The following is a 22,668-nucleotide window of genomic DNA, read 5'->3' as shown; positions in this document are numbered from 1 at the left end:
CCCGCCTCCTACATTGTGCAAGTGAAGAATAGAAGCCAAAAGAAAATCTAAATTTCATCATGCTTTATGTATAGCATGTGAATGTCAAACTAGGGCTTTTCATGATGCTGAATCCATTCCAAGCATTAGTTTTGCACAAAAACCACTCATTGGGCTAAACACGACCATAGCCACTTGCCCAAATGTGCTGACTCATCACATTTGTGATGACGGCTATGGCCGTCTTTACCCCCAAGGAGTGTTTTTGTGCAAAATGAATGCTTGGAATGGATTCAGCATCATGAAAACCCCCTAGTTTGACACGTCACATGCTATAAAGCATGATGAAATTTTGATTTTTTTTTGTGTCTTCTATAGGTTTTTAATGGTATGGTCACATATGCCAATTATGAAAATTGCTCATGCAAGTTAGCATCCGGCAGTTTCTACATTCTGGGGACCCATACTCAACATGTCTAACATAAAACTTTGGTGTACTCAACATGCCTGGGTGGACTATTATGGATAGGGATAGGGAACAGGGTTAGCAATATGGCGGGTCGGACGAACGCGGCGTCGGAATAATGCACCGTTGAAAACAATGACACGGCATCAAGCTAACGCTACAGCTAACGCTACAGCTAGTGAAGTGTGTTTGGTCCCGCACACTGTCAGAAAACTTGCCAGAAATGTTGCTCTTTATTCAATGTTTCGGTCTATTCGACCTTCATCAGGACAGACAATACAGGACACAATAACCACCAAACATTTATAGACCACACCCCCAGTAAGAAGGTCATGGAGATGCAGGTCATTGGCTGCACAGATAACCCTGATAACAATTTATCAGGGTCAGGGCATCACTAAAGAACAAAGGATCATATCACAGTGTAAGTCATCCAGGTCTTCAATATCTAAAAGGCAAGAAAAGTCATATTAGTGGACCCAAAAGTTTAAAAACACACAGTGAGAATACAATATTATAGAGAAGCCACAAGAGTACAAAAAATAAAAGCACAAATATATAAAGGCAGTCTATCCAATCAACGCATGATAAATCACAGCATAATGTTAAGTGTGAATTCATCATTAAGACCCTTAGGGGCCAGGGTTTGCAATGTAAAGATCCAGAATGTTTCTCTTCTTTTTAGCATGAGGTCAAGGTCGCCACCTCTGGGTGGCATTTGGACTTGTTCTATCCCCTGAAATCTAAAAGAGGATATGTCATGCTTTAAGTCATTAAAATGAAACACAGGATATTCTCTGTTGTTCCTGCGGATTGAGCTCTTGTGCTCACTCATGCGTTCTTTTAATTTTCGGGTGGTTTTACCGACATATGCCAGTCCGCAGGGGCATGTGATTAAATAGATAACATGGGTGCTATCACAGGTGATGACGCTTTTTATGGGAAACTTTTTCCCTGTGTGTTGGTCCAACATACTAACAGTCTGACAGGCATTAGTCCGACACCCTAACCCAAAACCCAACCCTAAACCTAACCTCACAGGAAGACGCCGGGAGCGACGGCGTTGTCGGACTGTCTGTATGTCTAACAAACGTATGCACCCCGTGGAGTGCATGGAGGACTCATGGACTCATCTCATCTGTCTGTCCCAGTGCTCATGGTTTCTATAGTGACTGTGTCAACAGACACTGGTGGCCTCTCTTGCACAACCCCTTATACTTTACCCATTATCCCTAAACGTATTTGCCATTTTTTATTATTATTAAAACATGTTTAAATAGTTCAACTAGCCGACATCGACAGGTTGTGAGCTTGTAGATCAGCTATTTGAAAATGTTTAATTTTTGTATTATTTTTCTTTTTTTAATAGTAAAAAAAAAGGAAAATAAGATAAGGGGTAAGGGGTGGCACTGTGTCTAAGTCCTGCTGTCATAGTGCCTGTGTCAGTTCCACACTAACTCATCCTCTCAGCAGCTCCTCATTCATTAACAATTAACATGGTTAATCATGTTGTTTTTTTTTCTTTTCTTATTAAAGTCTGTTCCTAGTGTTCCTATGTAAAGCGCTTTGGGTATTTAGAAAAGCGCTATATAAATTTGAGCTATTATTATTATTATTATTATTATTATTATGTAGTTGTGCACGATTATTGCTCAATTGTGAATCTCGATTTTCCTCCGCAAGAATTGAGATCACGATTCTCACACAAATCACATTTTCTTCTCCATGAAATTGTTCATTGCTGAACAAAATGTGGCACCTGGAGCCACTACTGTGGCTTTAAACAGTGACCTGGAGCCAACTACTGTGGCTTTAAACAGTGACCTGGAGCCAACTACTGTGGCTTTAAACAGTGACCTGGAGCCAACTACTGTGGCTTTAAACAGTGACCTGGAGCCACTACTGTGGCTTTAAACAGTGACCTGGAGCCAACTACTGTGGCTTTAAACAGTGACCTGGAGCCACTACTGTGGCTTTAAACAGTGACCTGGAGCCACTACTGTGGCTTTAAACAGTGTGTGACTTAAACCTCTCTTAAAGTCTCTCTCTTGTACAGTAGTAAAATTAAACCAAAAAAAACTGTTTGTTTCAGCATTTGCTGTGTACTGTACTGTACTGTACTGTACTGTACTGTACTGTACTGTACTGTACTGTACTGTACTGTACTGTACTGTACTGTACTCACCAGTTTCAATTTAGGGCCTCCACCCTCAGGCGCCAGTCAACCCCCCGCCAGTGCCCTGCCACCCATGGCCCTCTCTCTCTCTTTCTCTCTCTCTCTCTCTCATGCACTCACTCGCTGCCTTGCTCTCTAGTTACATTTTCTGTTTATAACCTGGGTAAAATGTGCGGCATTGGGAGGTAAAGGGGAGACACTTTATTGTGAAGGGTCGACAGGATGAGAAGAGGTGCTGCGTAATTGTCGAGAGTAATCGAGCACCGAAGTCTGACGCCAATATCGGTAGAGGGCGATAAGTCCACTGGTTCATGTACTTTTTTATTTGCCTTGTAATCTCCATATGAGAGATCTCCAATCTCTCATATAAGAACTGTGATTGAAAAATAAGCTAATCATCCAGGCCGTTTCACTCATATGGATATAAAGAATCAACTGACTGTGAGAAAACGCTAATGTTACTGCTTCTGAATTAGTTACATTTTCACTAGAAACAGACATGAAATAAAACTGACGGTCGTAAACGATACAGAGACACCTCCCCGACAGTTTTGCCGAGACAGTTTGTTTATTCCATGTTATTCTCCAGAGAAATTACTTCCGTGAACCAGTGGATGAGCGAGTGACGTCAGGACTTTGGCACTCTATGGCTGTGCGCAATATTGAACAGTCAACACTATTTGTATCATCAATACACCTGTATCAACAGAATCATTATGTCATAGCAGGTATATATGGGGGGGGCTCATATTTGGTCTTGAAACAGGCCTCCAGATTCCTAAGGCCGCCCCTGTCTGTGCTGTGCTGTGCCGCACTGTACTGTACTGTACTGTACTGTACTGTACTGTACTGTACTGTACTGTACTGTACTGTACTGTACTGTACTGTACTGTACTGTACTGTACTGTAAAACACATTGATGTACTCCTGTTCTTATTGTAGGTATTAATACATTGATGTACTCCTGTTCTTATAGGTATTATTAGAGTAGTGTTGATGTACTACTGTTGTACTTGCAGGTATTAATCGTTTACTGGGGAACGGGACCTATGAGGCGGCCTTCCCTCCACACGAGGTAAGAGGCCATGCTTTCTGCACTTCTTCTTAATAGGTTTCTGAACTGCCCACAGCCCTCCAATGAGACACAGACTGAGAAGAACAAAATGGTGATATTCTATCGTGAACATTAGTGAGGAGTGACCAATTATATGAAGATAGGTTGAAAAGTGGTCCTTTAAAAGGGACACTTCACCCCTTTTGCAACCAGATCTTATTTTAATGATGTTTGGGAGACAAGAAACACTTTCTTGAGGCTTTTATGTGGGTAATATGTGCTTTTAGACATTTTAGCATTTCCAAGTGTCCATGATGTCATGGACACTGGGCTCACTTACTTCCTGGACACATGTTGTCTCAGAAAGACAGCTCTCCCTCTATCTGAAGTTGAATGTTTTTGTTTCATTTACTACTTTTAAAAGACTCTTAACTGACCTCACACTAGAGGAAGGCATATGCACCTGCTTTCTGTAACATTTGGTTACAAGGTTTTGTTTCTGTGTGTATGTGCTTGTGTATTATATTTGTTGTACTGTGTGTCCATGTCATGTATGTAAAATCATTGCTGTAAATGTTCTTGTTTGTATACAGGGCGCCATTGAAAAAGAGACCCTGGTCTCAATTGGATTCCCCTGAAATAAAGGTTTCAATCAATCAATCTACAAGGAGGAGCAGTGCACCAAAGCATTATTGGAAATGTAGTGAGCCCAGTGTCCATGACATCATGGACACTTTCAAATACTAAAAAAAACACACATTACCCACATAGAAACCCCAGGAAAGTGTTTCTTGTCTCCCAAACATCATTCAAATCAGATGTGGTTGCAAAAGGGGTGAAGTGTCCCTTTAACCCAATCCAATTAAGCCAAGGAACGACAGGTTACGTTTTAAGCACTATAACCCCCTGTGCCAGGATGTAAAAAACGCTGGCCACTGGTCTGCGTTTCTATTGTAGTGTACTGGCATGGATTGTGTTAATTAGTCGATTATTCTTAATTTATTTTATATTCGAATGTTACTTAGATTATGGGATATTCGTTTGCAGCACTATACCCCTATATGGGTATTTCTGGCAGAAATCGTTGACGGATGATTTCTCCATTCTGCTGTTTGTGGTGGTCAGTCACTCTCCTCGTGTTTCTGATGATGTCATTCGATAGACTCCTCGTGTTTCTGATGATGTCATTCGATAGACTCCTCGTGTTTCTGATGATGTCATTCGCTAAGAGCAGACATCGACCTTTTGACCTCTGTGTTGTCAGGGTGGGTGTATGTCAGGGTGGGTGTATATAAGAGCAGAGATCGACCTTTTGACCTCTGTGTTGTCAGGGTGGTTACAAGAGCAGACATCCCATCAAGACCCACGGCGCTCAGAACCAGAGACACCTGCTGTATGAGCGCTGGGCACGTTGGGGCATGTGGTACAAGTACCAACCTCTAGACCTCATCAGGTATGTACTGTGTGTGTGTGTGTGTGTGCGTGTGCGTGTGCGTGTGTGTGTGTGTGTGTGTGTGCGTGTGCGTGTGCGTGTGCATGCTGGTATCCCACTATCAGTATGGTGGTCGACGTGGTGTCTGGTTGCTCTAGAGCTGAGCTTACCAGCACTCCACATGCCTCCACACTTCCACAGACTGTTCACAAGTACTCTGACAAGGTTCGAGGAGTATTATCCCGCCCTCAATGTCTTCTCATACTGTATACAGTGTGGCGTCTCCGGCGACAACCACCGGCATACACAGTCACACGTTGCCATGGCAACCAGTAGCGCGCCACTCAGACCGGCGCGCAGTACAGAGAGCCGCTCTAGGCATCGTAGCAGAACACGCCTATCTGCCCAACCTCCTACTCGGCCAGTTGACACTAATGCAGCCGCCTACTCGTCAGGTAACTACACGCACCTGCGCGTCTGAACCACCGCTATATAAACGCCTGCCGGCTCGCGGGTCAGAGCAGGTTGATTCACCACGCAGGGCGGCTAGACAGACAGCACGCTCGTAGCGAAAGCCTTGGGTGGCTTTATGGAGCAGCAGCAGCAACGCGAGCAGCAGCGACGGCAGCGGGCCGGACGCCGAGGCGGAGGAGGAGAGTGACTAGAGGACCCCTCGTTCCTCCCGGCCGCCTACCTGCCACTCAGGTTGTACGCCCACCTTTCTCTACTCTGGCATATAGAAGAATGTTGAAGATCACCATAGCAACCGAGCCTGGCCAGCTTTTGTTTGAGTATCGCTAAACGGGCACCGCCCCCCTTTGTTATTCTGATACGCTCTGAAAGAAGAGAGCGCCCCGTTGAAGAGACTTTAGAGAAGCCTGTTTGTTCTTGTTTGATTTGGCTGAAGAGTGAGAGGAGAGAACGCTGGGCCTAGAGCCACCTACCCGCTGTCTGTTGGCGAGAGAGCGCCACCCGGCGGCTCGCTGCAGTTATTGCGGCCCAGAGAGAGAGAGAGAGAAAGAGGACAAGAAGAGTGTGTGTGTGTGCGTGTGCGTGCGTGCGTGCGTGCGTAGGCTTGCACCACATCTTCAGAACATGGCTTTACTTTTAAACATGAAATATGTGGACCTACATCTAAACAACAACTCATTACATGGCAATGTGAAATAAGCCTATCTCACAGAATTTCCCCGCCCCCCTAAATACGCCCCCTTTCGGGGTTAGTGGTGATAGCGTGACGTCACTCCATAGACGCTACATGTTAACAGAGGTTATTTAAGAAGTCTACAACTTTTGTTTTCTCAAGGTAAGGTTTGTTCTATCTGCTCGACCTGATTTACCATCTTGTTTGCTTCATAATAATATTGGTCTGTCACATTTTTACATTAGAAAATGTACTTAGATTCTCCAGAGAAAAAAACGTGTAAATGCCCATGTTAAAGTCACCACTATTTACCGGAAGTGGGCGTGAAAAACGGGCTGTGAGATAGGCCTAATCATGGCATAACCAGGGGTGCACACAAGCGGTGCGCCAGTGCGCATGCGTAGTCAAAATTAATTTTGCGCTGTCAATCAAGCGCCGGGAAGCGCATCTGTGTACCAACAGCTGGCGCCGCCCAGAATGATTATTATGGCCAGAATACTAGTAAAATCTGTAGCGAGAGCATTTCCCACCGACTGCCAATCAAAGTACGTCTTGCACAAGTGCACTGGCCATTGTGGCCAATCACAGCGCGTCCTTACTCAAACGAGGGAGGATCCATTTCCATGCTGCTCGATGCTGGGAGGAGGGCGGTTCGGTTGACAGGAGTTTATTACTGAGAAATCCTGACACAAATGGTTCGGCTTCTCCGTTTCAGATGTGGAGCAAACTAAAAAGTAAAAGTTGTAAAAGGGGGTGCTTTGCACTCTTCCCATTCGCCGCTGTGCTTATGTTTGTTTTCCGGGTGCTGGAGCAAGTTGCTCGTGTGCGATGCCGTCTCTCACAGCCTAGGCACCGTAGTCTGGCTAACAGGGCCGGTCCTGAGCAATCTGGCGCCCCAAGCAGGATTTTTCGCGGTGCCCCCCCCCCCCCCCCCCCCCCCCCCTTGAAAATAAGAAAATAAAAAAAGTTTTTTTTTTTTTTTTTTTTTACTCTGTCCCAAAAATCTGTCCCAACGTGTCGCCTCCGCAACACGCTGTGAGCTAGTAGATCGGCTATTTAAATATATATATATATATTTTTTTATATATTTATAGTACCTAAATATTGCTTTGATGCTCATATTATCCTTAGGAAGTATTACGTTGTTTTTATTAGAATATGCATTTAGGGCTGGACCACACATGGACCTAGCTGCAATTTCCAACTCTAGATTTTATTTTATAATGGTATGAATTTAGAGTTGCAATACCCTCCATTGACTCACCAGTCCCCACCTATCCAATAAATATAGTTTTTCTATAAGTTATTCATGCATCCCTCTTTTATCCATCCGGCGAGACGGGTCACCGCATTTTCAGGTACTCCTCTGAGTACTAGACCAAAAAAGTTGTGTGCACCCCTGGGCATAACATAACATTGTGATGTGAATGTAATACAGGTGTTTCTATGTGTATTTATGACTTGTTGGGAACAGAAAACTTAAGACTCACAGTCCTAAGTCCTGTTCTTCCTCCGAGGGGGAAGGGTGGCTTGGACGGTGGGTCTCCAGTTGGGCACCTGTATGCACAATTTGAGTACCTACGTGTATAAGTTTGGGGGGTTCAGAGTAAAAGCGGCCATGTCTTCCCTGGCACCCCGGAGCTCCTATTTTGAAGGAATGTTTCTTGTTTCAGACGTTACTTCGGGGAGAAGATCGGGCTGTACTTCGCGTGGCTCGGTTGGTACACAGGGATGTTGATCCCTGCTGCGTTCGTCGGCCTCTTTGTCTTCCTGTACGGTCTGTTCACCATGGACTCCAGTCAAGTCAGGTCAGTGAATGCACGCACGCACGCACGCACGCACGCACGCACGCACGCACGCACGCACGCACGCACGCACACAAACACACGCACACAATCTGTAAGCTCTGGCAATGTACTGCTGACGGTAACAATGATGAAATGTTCTTATTTCTGCCAGTGTTAACACTGCTTTCTGAAAATGTTAAGCACGGCTAAAAGGCTGTTTCAACCAATCAGATTGCTTCCTTGAAACGTTCACCATATACATTAAGGCTAGGTCGGGTGTCGCTACACCTTACATCTCTGATCTGATCAATCCCTATGTCGCACCTCGCTGTCTCACATCATCAAGCAAAATAACGTCCAGATCACCAAGTCTGTAATTTAAAGACCAAAGGAGATCTGGCTTTCAACACTATACAGTTGGAGGCCATCGATATTGTCCTTTTCTTTTTGCTGAGGTTTGCGTGATCTGCGCAAAAGGACAGTTAACCCATTTTGGGCGGGAACCCCTTTTGGTGTTTTAAACAGTATAATTTAGCTATTGAAAAATAGCAGATCTACAAGCTACAGACCTACAAAGCTCGTAGCGCGCCACTCGGTGGCGCGCTACGAGCTTTGTAGGTCTGCTATTTTTGAAAAATCGTGAAAATATTTATTTCAGAAAACTGGAGGATTTAGAAGGATTTTTTAAAATTTTGAGGTCAGGCCTAAATGGGTCAAATGATAAGGGACAATGTCGGTGGCACCCAACTGTAGCTCCAACACTTTGGAATGCACTGCCCTTCGGAAACGGAATCAGTGCCCGAGCAGCCGCTCTACTCCTGCTGCCCCATGTTTAATGGTCATCATTAGGGATGGAGCTCGTTAATTTGTATTGATAACGAGACGGGAGACAATAAATTCTGAACAGTTTGCCAATAAAATAATATCAAAGAAACTGTTAACTGGTTAATACGTGTGCCATCACTTTAAAAGTGACAGCGCTGGTTGGCAGGTATCAATACACTTTTAGACCGACAGCATGGATGATTACATTTATTTCTTGATCGCCTCTTGTCTTGATTGTTTAAGCATGACGTCATGGGCCGCTTTACTCGATAACTTGGGCTTGATAAGCCCAAAGCTTATTGATAACGGGTACTCAATAAGCTTGTTATCGGATTTGTCCGGATATCGGTCATCAAGCTCCTTCCCTAGTCATCATGGCTGCTAACATGCTGTTTGTTTCTTCAGTAAGGAGATCTGTGTGGCCAACACCACCATGGCCACCAAGTGTCCTCTGTGTGTTGTTAACATGTTGTTAACATGATGTATGTTGTTTATGTGTTAACAGTAAAGAGATCTGCGAGGCCAACACCACCATCATGTGTCCGATGTGTGAAGACTGCAGTCCCTGGACACTGAGTGACAGCTGCGTGTTCGCCAAGGTCAGTGTGGAGGTTCATAAGGTCAGTGTGGAGGTCGTAAGGTCAGTGTGGAGGTCGTAAGGTCAGTGTGGAGGTCGTAAGGTCAGTGTGGAGGTTCATAAGGTCAGTGTGGAGGTCGTAAGGTCAGTGTGGAGGTCGTAAGGTCAGTGTGGAGGTCGTAAGGTCAGTGTGGAGGTTTATAAGGTCAGTGTGGAGGTCGTAAGGTCAGTGTGGAGGTCGTAAGGTCAGTGTGGAGGTCGTAAGGTCAGTGTGGACGTTCGTAAGGCTTCTGACCAAGCAATTGGTTGAAATCGGCTCTCCGGGCCGTGCTGAAATGAGCATGACGGCACACCTAGCTGTTAACACAGCCGACGCGAATTGCGTATCAATACGTTATCAATTAATCAAACGTCGGGTGCGAATCACGTATCAATACGTTTCAATCACTTTTTTATAGCATACTTTCATTCATCTTTTTACCCACCCGGTCAATGAAGAACCATCGCCCTATCATTGCTGCTTAGTCCCGCTCACGTGATCAGAAAAAAAAAACCCTCCCCTCCTGAAAACAGGAGGGCGGGCCGCTTTACGTGTATAAACCAGTGTAAAATGGATGCGCCCATGCCGAGCTAGTCTGTGTGTGAAAATAATCAAATTTCACCTAACCTCGCCTCACCAGGCTTTCCTCCACCTATTGGCTTTTATACTAGATTCCCCCCTCCCCTCCTGTTTCTCCTGCAGGAGGAGGGCCTTGCGAGATGGGGGCTCATGTCTCGGAAAAAAACATGAACGGAACGCTGTTACGCTGCCTAACACATGATCTGCAGATTCTGCACCAGATCGGCATTGCTGCAACACACATGGACAGATGCATGTTTACTTCTTCATACTGTAGCGACCAAACGATCCCCGAGCCTACAATACTACGAACTAACAAACGAACTACAGTATCGAGAGGGGCCGCCATGACAACAGACAGTCTACCGTTGGTGGATCACATATCGCCATGCAGAGCCGTCATAATCGGAGATCGCTCAGACGTGTGATTGTAACGCTTTTTTATTCATTATAATTGTAGTGATAAGACCGCAATGAACGCGTCGGGGACGTAATCGACCCGGGTGTAATGTATAACGAACTTTTCCGCGTCCTAAACCGTGCATGCCCAGGCATGTTCCCTATACTAGCTTGAAAAACAAAATCAGCTCATGATGACAACGCGTCTCACCGTTATACTATAGTTCTGAACCGAACGGTGGAATGGGACTTTTTATAGCCGTACGATCAAGACTTTTGCTGCCCAATGTGCCCATGACCCCCCCCCCCCCCCCCAATGTTACTGCGATCAAAACAATGAAAGCAGTGAATCATCATCATCATCTAAAGGATGCAGAGTTATGAAGGTTTATAGTCAGACATTGACAGGCAGATTGTTCTTGCTTATTGTAAGTCGCTCTGGATTAAGAGCGTCTGCTAAATGCCTAAATTGTAAATTGTAAATTGTAGATATAACAATAAACACAATAAATATGCTATACATCCTATACACCGAATGAAAGCCCTGAATGTGTACTTTTACGAGGAAAAGAGTAAACATTGATCCCATGTACAGTCTGTCATAAATTGGTTACTGGGTGGATGCACATTGCGCCCACCAGATATAACTGCAGAGAAGACATGGACCCGAACTCAATATTCACAAAATAAGGCCTATAGCGACATATAAATACTATATACCGTATGAAACAGAAGACTCTCTGCTTTCATAAGAAAAAAACTTCTACTGTAGTAATAATAAAAATCACACCCATGTGAAGTGAGTGGTGCAACTCTGTCCCATATTCTGTTCTCTGCTTATTCAATACAGCTCGCTATATACGGACTGAGGCAGAAAGTCATGTAAACCTTTTATTTACAGTTTGGTCTGTAAACTTCTACTGTAATAATAAAAATCACACCCCTGTGAAGTGAGCGTTGCAACTGTTCTGTACTTTTGCACCGCGCAACTGTAGAGAACAGTTGCACCGCTCACTTCACAGGGGTGTGATTTTTATTATTACAGTAGAAGTTTACAGACCAAACTGTAAATAAAAGGTTTACATGACTTTCTGTCTCAGTCCGTATATAGCGAGCTGTAGTGAATAAGTACAGAACAGTTGCAACGCTCACTTCACAGGGGTGTGATTTTTATTATTACAGTAGAAGTTTACAGACCAAACTGTAAATAAAAGGTTTACATGACTTTCTGCCTCAGTCCGTATATAGCGAGCTGTATTGAATAAGCAGAGAACAGAATATGGGACAGAGTTGCACCACTCACTTCACATGGGTGTGATTTTTATTATTACTACAGTAGAAGTTTTTTTCTTATGAAAGCAGAGAGTCTTCTGTTTCATACGGTATATAGTATTTATATGTCGCTATAGGCCTTATTTTGTGAATATTGAGGAGTTCACGTCCATGTCTTCTCTGAAGTTATCTGGTGGGCACAAGCTGCATTCAATAACCAATGACTGTCTAACTGTACATGGGATCAATGTTTACTCTTTTCCTCGTAAAAGTACACATTCAGGGCTTTCATTCGGTGTATAGGATGTATAGGATATTTATTGGGTTCAATTTTATATCTGCCTGTCAATGTCTCTGACTTTAAACCATCCATAACTCTGCTCGCTGTTCAAGATAACCACTTCCAGGCAAATGCAGGTGTTGCAAAAAGGTCAATATCTCCAGAATGGAACATGGTAAAATCAAAATGTATTTTTTAAATTGAAGTGGACAAGTTCAGCTTTCTTTTGATGTATGCGTGTGATTCTCGCTATAAGAGAACATTTTGCTGTGGGCCCCCGAACAAGGCCTTTGTGCAATGTTAAACGGTAGCAACATCCAAATAGGCCTGTCGAGATCTTGTAGCAATCAAAGTGTTAATAGAACATTTGAGAAAGGATTAATCACATTAGAAATATCATCAGTTGTGCTAATTAGACAGAGTTTTGTCAGAGCAGCAGCATTATATTGGCTTAGGAATGGAACAATAACAAATCAAAGAATAAACTACATTTCCCTCCTGTGTTAACTGTGCATAGCGCAGGTCCACGCTCCTGTGTGGATTTTCATCATATAGGGGCTTTTACGGAAATTGCTCTCAGGAACAGCTCAACTGATTTGGTCGTATTTGTGATGTCATAAATGTCACCCTACTTTGTATAATTCCTCCCTCTCTTCAGTCTTCAGTTCCAAATTTGTATTTCCACTTTGTTTACAAATTTTACAATGTCCGCCATTGTTGATTTTTTTCAAGCTGGCATGGAATGGAAACAAGCCTGTGTTTATCTAGCATCAATAGTATAATGACTCAAATATTAAATAAGTTGCATATCAGCACCCCACCACCTCAGGACATTGTGGTACTGCAGCTAAAACAGCTTCAGAAGCAAAACAGAAATGCCATGGACTGCTTATATAAGAGTGGTGATTGAGGCTCAAACTATTAGAAATAAGTTTGAGGGACATAGACAAAAAAAACTGTTTTAAAATTAATGTTATAGCTGCTTTAACATCGGTTATTATGTTGGTACTTGGAGAGACAGATATTTTATGAGGTGGTACTTTGTATGAAAAGGTTGCGGAACACTGGTCTAGTGGATTCCAGTGTTATCAATATCAACCCATATCAACCGGTAGGTTACTAAATGGATATGAAGCATCAACTGATGGCGAGAAAACGCTAACATGAAGGAAGCCAAAAAAAAAAAAAAAGTTTTACGTTTTTGTACCTGTACACAAGATGTAACAATAAACTACAACCTTGAACTGTGAACGTTACAGCCGCCAAATTGTTAAAATTTTCGCCAGAAACGGACTGTATCAAATATGAGTGACTGACTGTCATAAACGATACAGAGCCACCTCCCCGATTATTTTCTTTTGAAAGGAAAATGGTATGTGGTCTCCGAGGCTACCTCCCCGAAAATAGCGCCGGGACAATTATTATTATTACTTATTTTTGGACCACAGTTATCTGAGACAATTCTAAGATGACCCAATTTGATTCTCTGTAGAAAAAATTACTTCCATGTTACTTAGTGTCTTCTGTACTTCTGTACAATGTTCAACAACTTAGTTTCTAATAATTGCTTTCGTCTGTTCTCTAGGTGACCCATCTTTTTGACAATGGGGGAACCGTGTTTTTCGCCATCTTCATGGCGATATGGGGTAAGTACTGTACGAGAGTATTCTCTATGGAGAATTACATGGGGTCATCTTAAAATCGCCTCGTATAAGAATTGTGTTACAAAAATAAACAAACTGTCTCTGCGATATTGCCGGGGATGTGTCTCTGTATTGTTCTTCAAACACAGTTCTTATATGAGGCGATCTAAGATCCCCCTATGGGGCTTATAATACAAATAAAACACAGTTCTTATATGAGGCGATCTAAGATCCCCCTATGGGGCTTATAATACAAATAAAACACATTTCTTATATGAGGCGATCTAAGATCCCCCTATGGGGGTTATAATACAAATAAAACACAGTTCTTATATGAGGCGATCTAAGATCCCCTATGGGGGTTATAATACAAATAAAACACAGTTCTTATATGAGGCGATCTAAGATCCCCCTATGGGGCTTATAATACAAACAAATAAATACCCAAACCCGTGGACTTTCACACTCACTCCAGAAGGCCACTATATTTCCACACTCAGAGGACCAGAGGAGCGGATCAATAATATTGATTGATTGATTGATTGATTGATTGATTGATTGATTGATTGATTGATTGATTGATTGATTGATTGTGTCATAGCCACCGTGTTCCTGGAATTCTGGAAGAGACGTCGAGCAGAGCTGACCTACGAATGGGACCTGATCGACTGGGAGGAGGAGGAGGTCATCAATACCCCATCAATACCTTGTTTTCAAAAGTAGCTATTTTTGCTATTGTAACTAGGGTTGTCCCGATCAGATCAAATGATCAGAATCAGATCGGGAGCCAAAAAACGTAATCGGGACATCCCTAGTATCAATATAATATCCATATCATGATATTAGACTGGATATTGTCTGTGATTTGGGATATTGTATTATTGTGATATGGCATAAATGTGTTATATAAATATGAATATCGGATCGGGAAAAATCTATATCAGCAGATGCTCAAAATCAAATGATCGGAATCAGATCGGGAGCCAAAAAAACATGATCGGGACATCCCGGAATTGTAACGAAGGCTCTCACTCCCTCTCACGAGAGTTTCACATATGGAGACGACAGAGACATCTAGTGTTGACATCAGGTCAATGCAGGAACTCCATATATGGACATGGACTAAAACTAAGACGAAAAATGTTCGTCGACTACCATTTTTCACTGGTGACTAATACTAAGACTAAATATATTGACAATTTCGACAAATAAAAACTACCGGTAACCTAAAATGTTAGGAAGGGACTAGTGGACAAGAGATCCAGTATAAGTCATTTTACACTTGGTTGCATGCAGTTTCAGCAAGTGTAAATTTTACACTTGGTTTCAGCAAGTGTAAAAACAGTCATTACGACGGCATCAAAGCCCACCAAAATACATTTTAGTCGACTAAATCAACTGTAAATTTAGTTGACTAAAATCTTATGACATTTAGTCGACTAAAACTAGACTAATGCTAAAACATTCCAGGTTACTAAAATGTGGTCTGATGTTTTTTTGCTCGATGATTTTGGTCTGTGCTCAGGGTGCTGTGATTGACAGACTCTGATTGGCCCTTCCACTGCTTGGAACACATGATGTTAACCAATTATAATCAATATCAAATCATATATATGGATCTAAAGCTTGTTATGCATGGATCAATATCATATCATATATGGATCTAATGCTTGTTATGCATGGATCAATATATCATTTATGGATCTAATGTCACTGATGTTACTGATCTAATGCCTGTTATCCATGGATCCGTAACATACATAGTATGAGCCAATCATTCTTCTAGGGATGGCCAGAATTATCAATACATTGATGAGTAATTCCTAATTACCACCCCCCCCCCCTCTCTCTCTCTCTCTCTCTCTCTCTCTCTCTCTCACTCTCTCACTCTCTCTCTCTCTCTCTCTCTGGATCCGGGTCGGTAGCAAAAAATAACCTGACTGGGACATCCCTACTATGAATGTTCCTACTGTGAAGTAACAGTAGCCTAGATTATTGCGAACGCCAGTGAGCCATTACTATGGAAGCATGCCTGGCTTGTCTGTCTGTCTGTCTGTCTGTTTGTCACGCTGTAACACCACCTGCCCGCCACCAAAGGGCACAGCTGTATCACACACAAAAAGCACATGCACGCATGCACGCATGCACGCACGCACGCACGCACGCACGCAGCTGCGTTTGAGTCCCGCGTTCACGTGTCTTACTTGTAGTAGGTTATGGATCTCCATCCCTAAATGTTCTTAAAGTGACAGTAGATCACTGCTCTTTCAGGACGAGCTGCGGCCACAGTTTGAAGCCAAGTACTCCAAAGAAAGGGTTAACCCCATCTCTGGCAAACCTGAGCCTTTCCAACCGTTCACCGACAAACTGAGCAGACTCCTGGTGTCTGTGTCTGTAATCTGCTTTATGGTAATTATTAAGTAATTATTATCATCATTGTGTCATGATTACTTTAGTGTTTACATTATTTAGCATGGTATCTGCTTCATGGTAAAGAGGTTTTTAAATATAGTGTAGCAGAGTGGCTCACAGCCTCAGCCTGATGGTGGCGCTATAGTGTAGCAGAGTGGCTCACAGCCTCAGCCTGATGGTGGCGCTATAGTGTAGCAGAGTGGCTCACAGCCTCAGCCTGATGGTGGCGCTATAGTGTAGCAGAGTGGCTCACAGCCTCAGTCTGATGGTGGCGCTATAGTGTAGCAGAGTGGCTCACAGCCTCAGCCTGATGGTGGCGCTATAGTGTAGCAGAGTGGCTCACAGCCTCAGCCTGATGGTGGCGCTATAGTGTAGCAGAGTGGCTCACAGCCTCAGCCTGATGGTGGCGCTATAGTGTAGTAGAGTGGCTCACAGCCTCAGCCTGATGGTGGCGCTATAGTGTAGCAGAGTGGCTCACAGCCTCAGCCTGATGGTGGCCTCAAATGTATATTTTTCTCCCCCGAGCCAATTAGGGATATCCCTTTTGATTAGTGGTTAAGATGTTGGCTTGCCACACGGGAGGCCCGGGTTCGAATCCCAGGCATTGCATAAGATTATACTGTAATTTGCAGTCCAGCTTGGTATATGTGTGTGTCGTGTCATAACTTAGCCATGGCTCAATATCTCCCCCCAGTGGACAAACATCACTGTTGCGGTTGAGTGGATTTGTCCAGTAATCCTGGTCTCTAAACTACCTCCCCCTGGCCAGCCTGATGGAGGGGAAAGGAACTGTTTGGAATAACGTGTTCCATCCACACACTACGTCCAACCGGGGAAACTCCCCCGTCAGGTGAAAAGAAGCAGCTTGGAGTCCTCATGCATTGAAGGAAGCATGAGGTCAGTCCGCTGCCCCCCCCCCCCCCCCCCCCCCCCCCCCAGGTTGGCAGAGGGAGTGTAGCGCCCAGGATTAAATTGCTTACAAAATCTTGGGATAAGATATATTGAATATACCTTGAAGCTCAAGCATTAGTTTACATATTTCCTGCTTATAGATTCCTGTGGTTTTTTACGGCGGTGTTTGTTCTCTGGTCCTGACCGACAGTGTTTGGTCCTTATTTCAGATCTCTCTGGTCCTGACAGACAGTGTTTGGTCCATATTTCAGATCTCTCTGGTCCTGACAGACAGTGTTTGGTCCATATTTCAGATCTCTCTGGTCCTGACAGACAGTGTTTGGTCCATATTTCAGATCTCTCTGGTCCTGACATACAGTGTTTGGTCCATATTTCAGATCGCTCTGGTCCTGACCAAGGTGTTTGCCGTGGTGGTCTTCAGGCTGATTGCCATGGAGAAGTTCGCCTCGTTCGACTGGGAGTTTGTGAAGAAGAACTGGCAGTTCGCCACCTCCGGCACCGGAGTGTGCATCAACTTCATAATCATCATGTCCCTCAACGTCGTGAGTGAACTTTAATGACTGACTGACTGCCTGACTGACTGACTGACTGACTGACTGACTGACTGTGTGTGTGTGACACAGACAGTAGGCGGGCTTTATACCGGATCAGGCTTTCCACAGCTACCCCAGACAACACAGCATTCACTGTCTGCAGTGCAGAAGCTCTCAATGTTTTAACCATAATACAACAAATGATACAATAACTAAACACAAATCACACCTGAATTGGATTGCAATACTTTACAATTCCATCATAAAAAAAAGTTGGGGGGCCCCCGGGCTGCAGCCCACCCTCGCCCTAAATCCGGGCCTGACTGTATAGAGCAGTCCCGCCCCCTACGAGGACCCAGGAAATAATTCCCCGGCCGTTCATTTTCCTCATAGACATTTCAATTTAATTATTTATTTAAATACCTTTTAAGCGTCGTACAAAGCCAACTCGAGTTGTGACAAATCATGACAACAAACAAAAAAAATTGGGCCGAACAAATAATTAGAAAGAAGAAAAAAAAACGTCAGGTTACAACAATTATTTTGTTGTTTTATCTTCTTTGTAATTATTTGTTTGGTCCAAAATATTGTGTTTGTTGTCATGATTTGTCATACTCGAGTTGGCTTTGTACGACACTTAAAAGGTCTTTAAATAAATACTTTTTGAAATGTATATGGGAAAAATGCATTGGGAATTATTTCCTGGGCCTGGCGTTGTCATGAAAGGGGGCGGGACTGCGACGCTCTATACATCCCACTAGGAGTGTCTCACCAGCCGACACACAAGAGGAGCTTGAATGAACTGAAACCAACGCTTTCCCAGGAAATAGGAAGTGTGGAGCTCTCTGCTGGAACCGTTTCCCCCGCAAAGCAAAGCTTAAATACGCCAACAATAACAGTATCCAGGGGGTCATGTTTACCAGATCTTAAATTCCCCCCCCCCCCCCCCCCCCCACTGTGGAAGCTCATACATGCTGTCTTCTGTCTGTGGATGCTCATACATGCATGTCTTCTGTCTTCTTGTCAGGTTTATGAGAAAGTGGCCTATCTTCTGACCAACCTAGGTGAGCCCTGCCCGGTCACTTGTTGATTACCTTTTGATTCATTGAATATGATTTGGTAGAGTATAATTGTTTTTGTATCTTAACAACGATTCAATTAACCATTTGAATCAGTAGGCTATTTCATATTTTGCCACACAATGAGATGTTGTGGAAGAATTGTGAAAGTAAAGAACCTGTTTAAAAGCTCAGAAGCATTATTATTAATATTAGTATTAGTATTAGTATTAGTATTAGTATTAGTATTAATTACTATTATTATTATATTACAGAGCATCCTCGCACAGAGTCAGAATGGGAGAACAGCTTCGCTCTCAAGATGTTTCTGTTCCAGTTTGTCAACCTGAACAGCTCTACTTTCTACATCGCTTTCTTCCTGGGAAGGTACCGTAATTATAGATATACAAGTTCTTTCTTCCTAGGAAGGTACCGTAACTATAGATATACAAGTTCTTTCTTCCTAGGAAGGTACCGTAACTATAGATATACAAGTTCTTTCTTCCCGGGAAGGTACCGTTAACTATAGTTAAAAACAACATGAACTGGTCAGAGCTGTAGGTAGCAGGTGCTACCTAAAGGTAGGTAGCTTTAGGTAGCGGGTGCCAGACCAATCTGTAACATGTGCGTTTGATGGGTCGGTCTTTGTTTTTGTTCGAACTGAAATATTATCTATAGACTGCGGGGTCTGCGGAGGCCCAACAAGGCCTACTAGCGCTTTGATCACTGTTTTCATTAGCAGAAGGCTGGATTAATTAATAAATACATTAATTAATGATTTTATTTGGCATTACACATTCAATAACACTCACATACAACATTGAAAGAACATCGATTATTCCATAATTCCACAGTCAGTCAGTGGTTTTCAACTCTTTTCATATCAAGGCCCATTATTTATTTTAATCATAAGGGTCATTTGGTTACCAACTCTCCATCATTTAACTGGGGACCACCTGAAACCTCCTCAAGGACCACTGGTTGAGAACCACTAACATACAGTGTTGAACATCAGGGTAGCACCCAAAAAACAAAATCAAGACTTTTCTTTTTTCTTTTGTTTGTACTTTACTTGAGTATTTCCAATTTCCAATTATTTTACTTCTATTCCACTGCATCTCAGAGGCAAATTTTGTATTTTTACTCCACTACATTTATTTGAAAACGTGTATACTAGCTATTTTGATTATTATTAAAACATACATTAACCACTTCAACCCTGTACATTTTGGCCATTTCAAAATAACCGATCTACGATCTGCTGTTTTCAAAAGATTTGTATACATTTGAAACTTGAAATGAGACATTCTGCATAAAGCGTACTTTCTACTTTTGGTACTTTAAGTACATTGTGATGCGTGCAGGTTCGCTGGCAGGCCTGGGAAATACAACAAACTGTTTAATCGATGGAGACTGGAGGAGGTGAGTGATGATGATGGAGTAACTAAAACATTTACATTTAAGTACTTAATTACTGAAGTACAAATTAGAGGTTCTTCCACTTTACTGGCGCGTTTCCAACTGCCAGTACTTTTACTTCTACTCCACAAAATATACATTACATTATCAGGTTGCTTCCTAGAAATGATACAATTGTATTTAATCATGACACATTTCTCTCCTCAGTGTCATCCCAGTGGCTGTCTGATTGATCTGTGTCTGCAGATGGGAGTGATAATGTTCTTCAAGCAGATATTGAACAACTTCAGGGAGCTGGGATATCCGTAAGTTATCTTTCATGAGCATTTAATATCATCACATTATTATGATGCTGGCATGTGGGTCATGACGAAAGAACAAGGTTGCGGATACAAGCGGCCAAAATGAGTTTTCTCAGACGGGTGGCTGTCATCTCCACTTCGAGATAGGGTGAGAAGTTCAGTCACACAAGAGAGAGACTTGGAGTAGAGTCGCTGCTTCTTCGCCATGGAAAGGAGCCAGCTGAGGTGGTTCGGGCATCTGGTTAGGATGCCTCTCGGGCGTCTCCCTAGGGAGGTCCTCGAGCAGGCGCGGCGATATAGTAGAGGCAGCCGAGGCAGCTGCCTTAGGGCCCGCGGGGGGAGGGCCCGCGGGGGGAGGGCCCGCACGGCCGGCCGTCCACTCCGATGCGTGGTAGTAAACTGTATACTCTCTCTCTCTCTCTTTCTCTCTCTCTCTCTCTCTCTCTGGCTCTCTCTCCCACAAACACACGCTGTTAAGAGTGACCGCGACTAAGACTATATTTCCTGTCAATAATAAGCAGTGTAAAATGTAGTTCATTGGGAGGTAAAGGGAGACGCTTTATTGTGAAGGGCCCTTCACGGCGCAGGCACGAAATAGAGTGTTTAAACTGGGCTGCTTGGCTGCATGTTAGAGTAGACTGATTTGCTCCGGTCTGTCCGGTGGCTGTATACATACAGTTAGCCCTGCTCTGCAATCGCCTGATAAAGGTGAGTTTTGATTCTTTGAACAGTCAAAACAAGACCTAAAATTACCACAGGCACTTTCAAAAGAGGGCAAGATAGATGGAGTAAAGGTGGAATACAAACACAACAGCTTTATCCATATGCACTTAGTCTTACTTAGTGGAGGTGAGTGAAGTCGCATGAAAGGAATACCAAGACAACAACAGTAGCCTAATCAGAAAGATGGACGGACATGCCCACGTGAACTTTACCACTTGAATTGAAACATTAAGAGACTATTTAATCAACTTTCCCGAATCCCGAAGCTGTCCCATTCATCACAGCCATGTACAGACGGCAGGCACAACTATGTGAGTAGCAGCCCTACACCCTCCAGTATTTGATTAGCTCCGTAAGGAATGAATGTTTTTTTTTCACCAAAAAAACAAAAAATAGCTCATGGGCCCTATCATAGGGGGCAAAATCGGTGAAAAACGTGCACATTATTTAAAAAATATTCCTAAAGAAATGAAATGGAGCTGGGAACTTATCCTTTGGTCCACCCATTCCTGGGATATGTGAGAATTGTTCAGTGAAAAAAAATAAAAACTCCATTGTGGGTGTATGGGATTTATCTCTATCAGTCTATCACTAAACATGGGTGAAATTCACCCGAACACCTGTCGTATATTACAGAGCCACATTACGATGAAATATCCATATAATGTTGTATAATGTCATATACTGTTTGTGCACAACAACCCTTCACTGACTGAGTTTCTGCATGTGAGATCTGAGTCTGATATTGGTTGGTCTAGTGCCACATTCCAAGAAGGGCCTATGTGATCAGTTGAAAAGGTCTGCTATGAAATTGTAAAGGCTATTGAATTGAACCGTGGATACCATTGTGTTAATAATCTATAGAAGTAGGCGGTGGTCTACACATTTGGGGACGCACATGCACGTGCGTACACACATACAAGGGCTTTGGGGTGCACACCCTACATGCACTATTTGGGAGAATTATAAAGAGGGTCTCAAATGTGCGGAGATCCAGAATCCAGTGAGAATCCAAGAGAGAATCCAAGGAGAATCCACAGAATCCAGGGAGAAGTCAGTCAGTCGAGAATCCAGTCAGTCAGAGTGAGATCTATAGCCAGGTTCCAGATGAGATCGGGGACTGCTATGATGGGACTGCTCTAGGATGGCTCTGGAGTTGACTGATCATGAATTTGGTAACTAAGCTTTGTCCTTAATAAAATGATACAGAAATAAGGACATGCCTGGCCTCTCCAATCATTTATGCAACAGGGTAAAAAGTGCTTCCTGGACACTCAATATACGACAAGTAATGGCAAGACACTACAAATAATGGCGAGCTAGGACCATGGCCTCGTTGTTCGCGCTCGGGGGGGCAGTGCTCCTCGGGGACGGATTGAGGAAAATAACTTTGTTTTGTCACGGAGTGGGTCTGGGAGTGCTTGACCTTGTTGTTTAGGTGGTTGGAAGGCCATGACAACTTGTAGGGATTCAGATTATTGGATTTAAGGACTTAAATTTAGTTCAGTCTGCTCGGCGGGGACCGTCATCGTCTCTGCTACGGCTACGGTCAGTCAGCGGCTTTCAGCAGTGGTGTGCGTCGTCATCACCATGGTTTTTATCACCGCGACGGCAGACGGCCGGAGAGAGGGGCTGCAGTCAGGGGTCAGCGAGCAT

The 22,668-nt window shown here is 43.4% G+C and overlaps 2 protein-coding genes across 2 annotated transcripts in view; both read left to right on the top strand.

Moving 5' to 3' along the window:
- Nucleotides 1–22,668, top strand: part of pkp3a (plakophilin 3a) — a 486,421-nt gene that overhangs the window by 303,444 nt on the left and 160,309 nt on the right. The window lies entirely within an intron of this gene.
- The window catches only part of LOC306923739 (anoctamin-3-like), a gene marked incomplete at its 3' end in the record, with an annotated part of 39,568 nt that overhangs the window by 11,030 nt on the left and 5,870 nt on the right, over nucleotides 1–22,668 (top strand). Inside the window, exons 6-17 of the mRNA XM_079502012.1 lie at nucleotides 3,641–3,696; nucleotides 5,007–5,128; nucleotides 7,925–8,059; nucleotides 9,369–9,462; nucleotides 13,596–13,656; nucleotides 14,255–14,337; nucleotides 15,925–16,062; nucleotides 17,355–17,519; nucleotides 18,538–18,574; nucleotides 18,844–18,955; nucleotides 19,933–19,990; nucleotides 20,195–20,292. Coding sequence (XP_079358138.1) covers nucleotides 3,641–3,696; nucleotides 5,007–5,128; nucleotides 7,925–8,059; nucleotides 9,369–9,462; nucleotides 13,596–13,656; nucleotides 14,255–14,337; nucleotides 15,925–16,062; nucleotides 17,355–17,519; nucleotides 18,538–18,574; nucleotides 18,844–18,955; nucleotides 19,933–19,990; nucleotides 20,195–20,292 — 1,159 coding nt within the window. The remainder of the gene's footprint in view (nucleotides 1–3,640; nucleotides 3,697–5,006; nucleotides 5,129–7,924; nucleotides 8,060–9,368; nucleotides 9,463–13,595; nucleotides 13,657–14,254; nucleotides 14,338–15,924; nucleotides 16,063–17,354; nucleotides 17,520–18,537; nucleotides 18,575–18,843; nucleotides 18,956–19,932; nucleotides 19,991–20,194; nucleotides 20,293–22,668) is intronic.

Source organism: Electrona antarctica, assembly GCF_951216825.1.
Source record: "Electrona antarctica genome assembly, chromosome: 5".
Taxonomy (NCBI): domain Eukaryota; kingdom Metazoa; phylum Chordata; class Actinopteri; order Myctophiformes; family Myctophidae; genus Electrona; species Electrona antarctica.
This window is presented reverse-complemented; position numbering and strand designations above follow the sequence as displayed.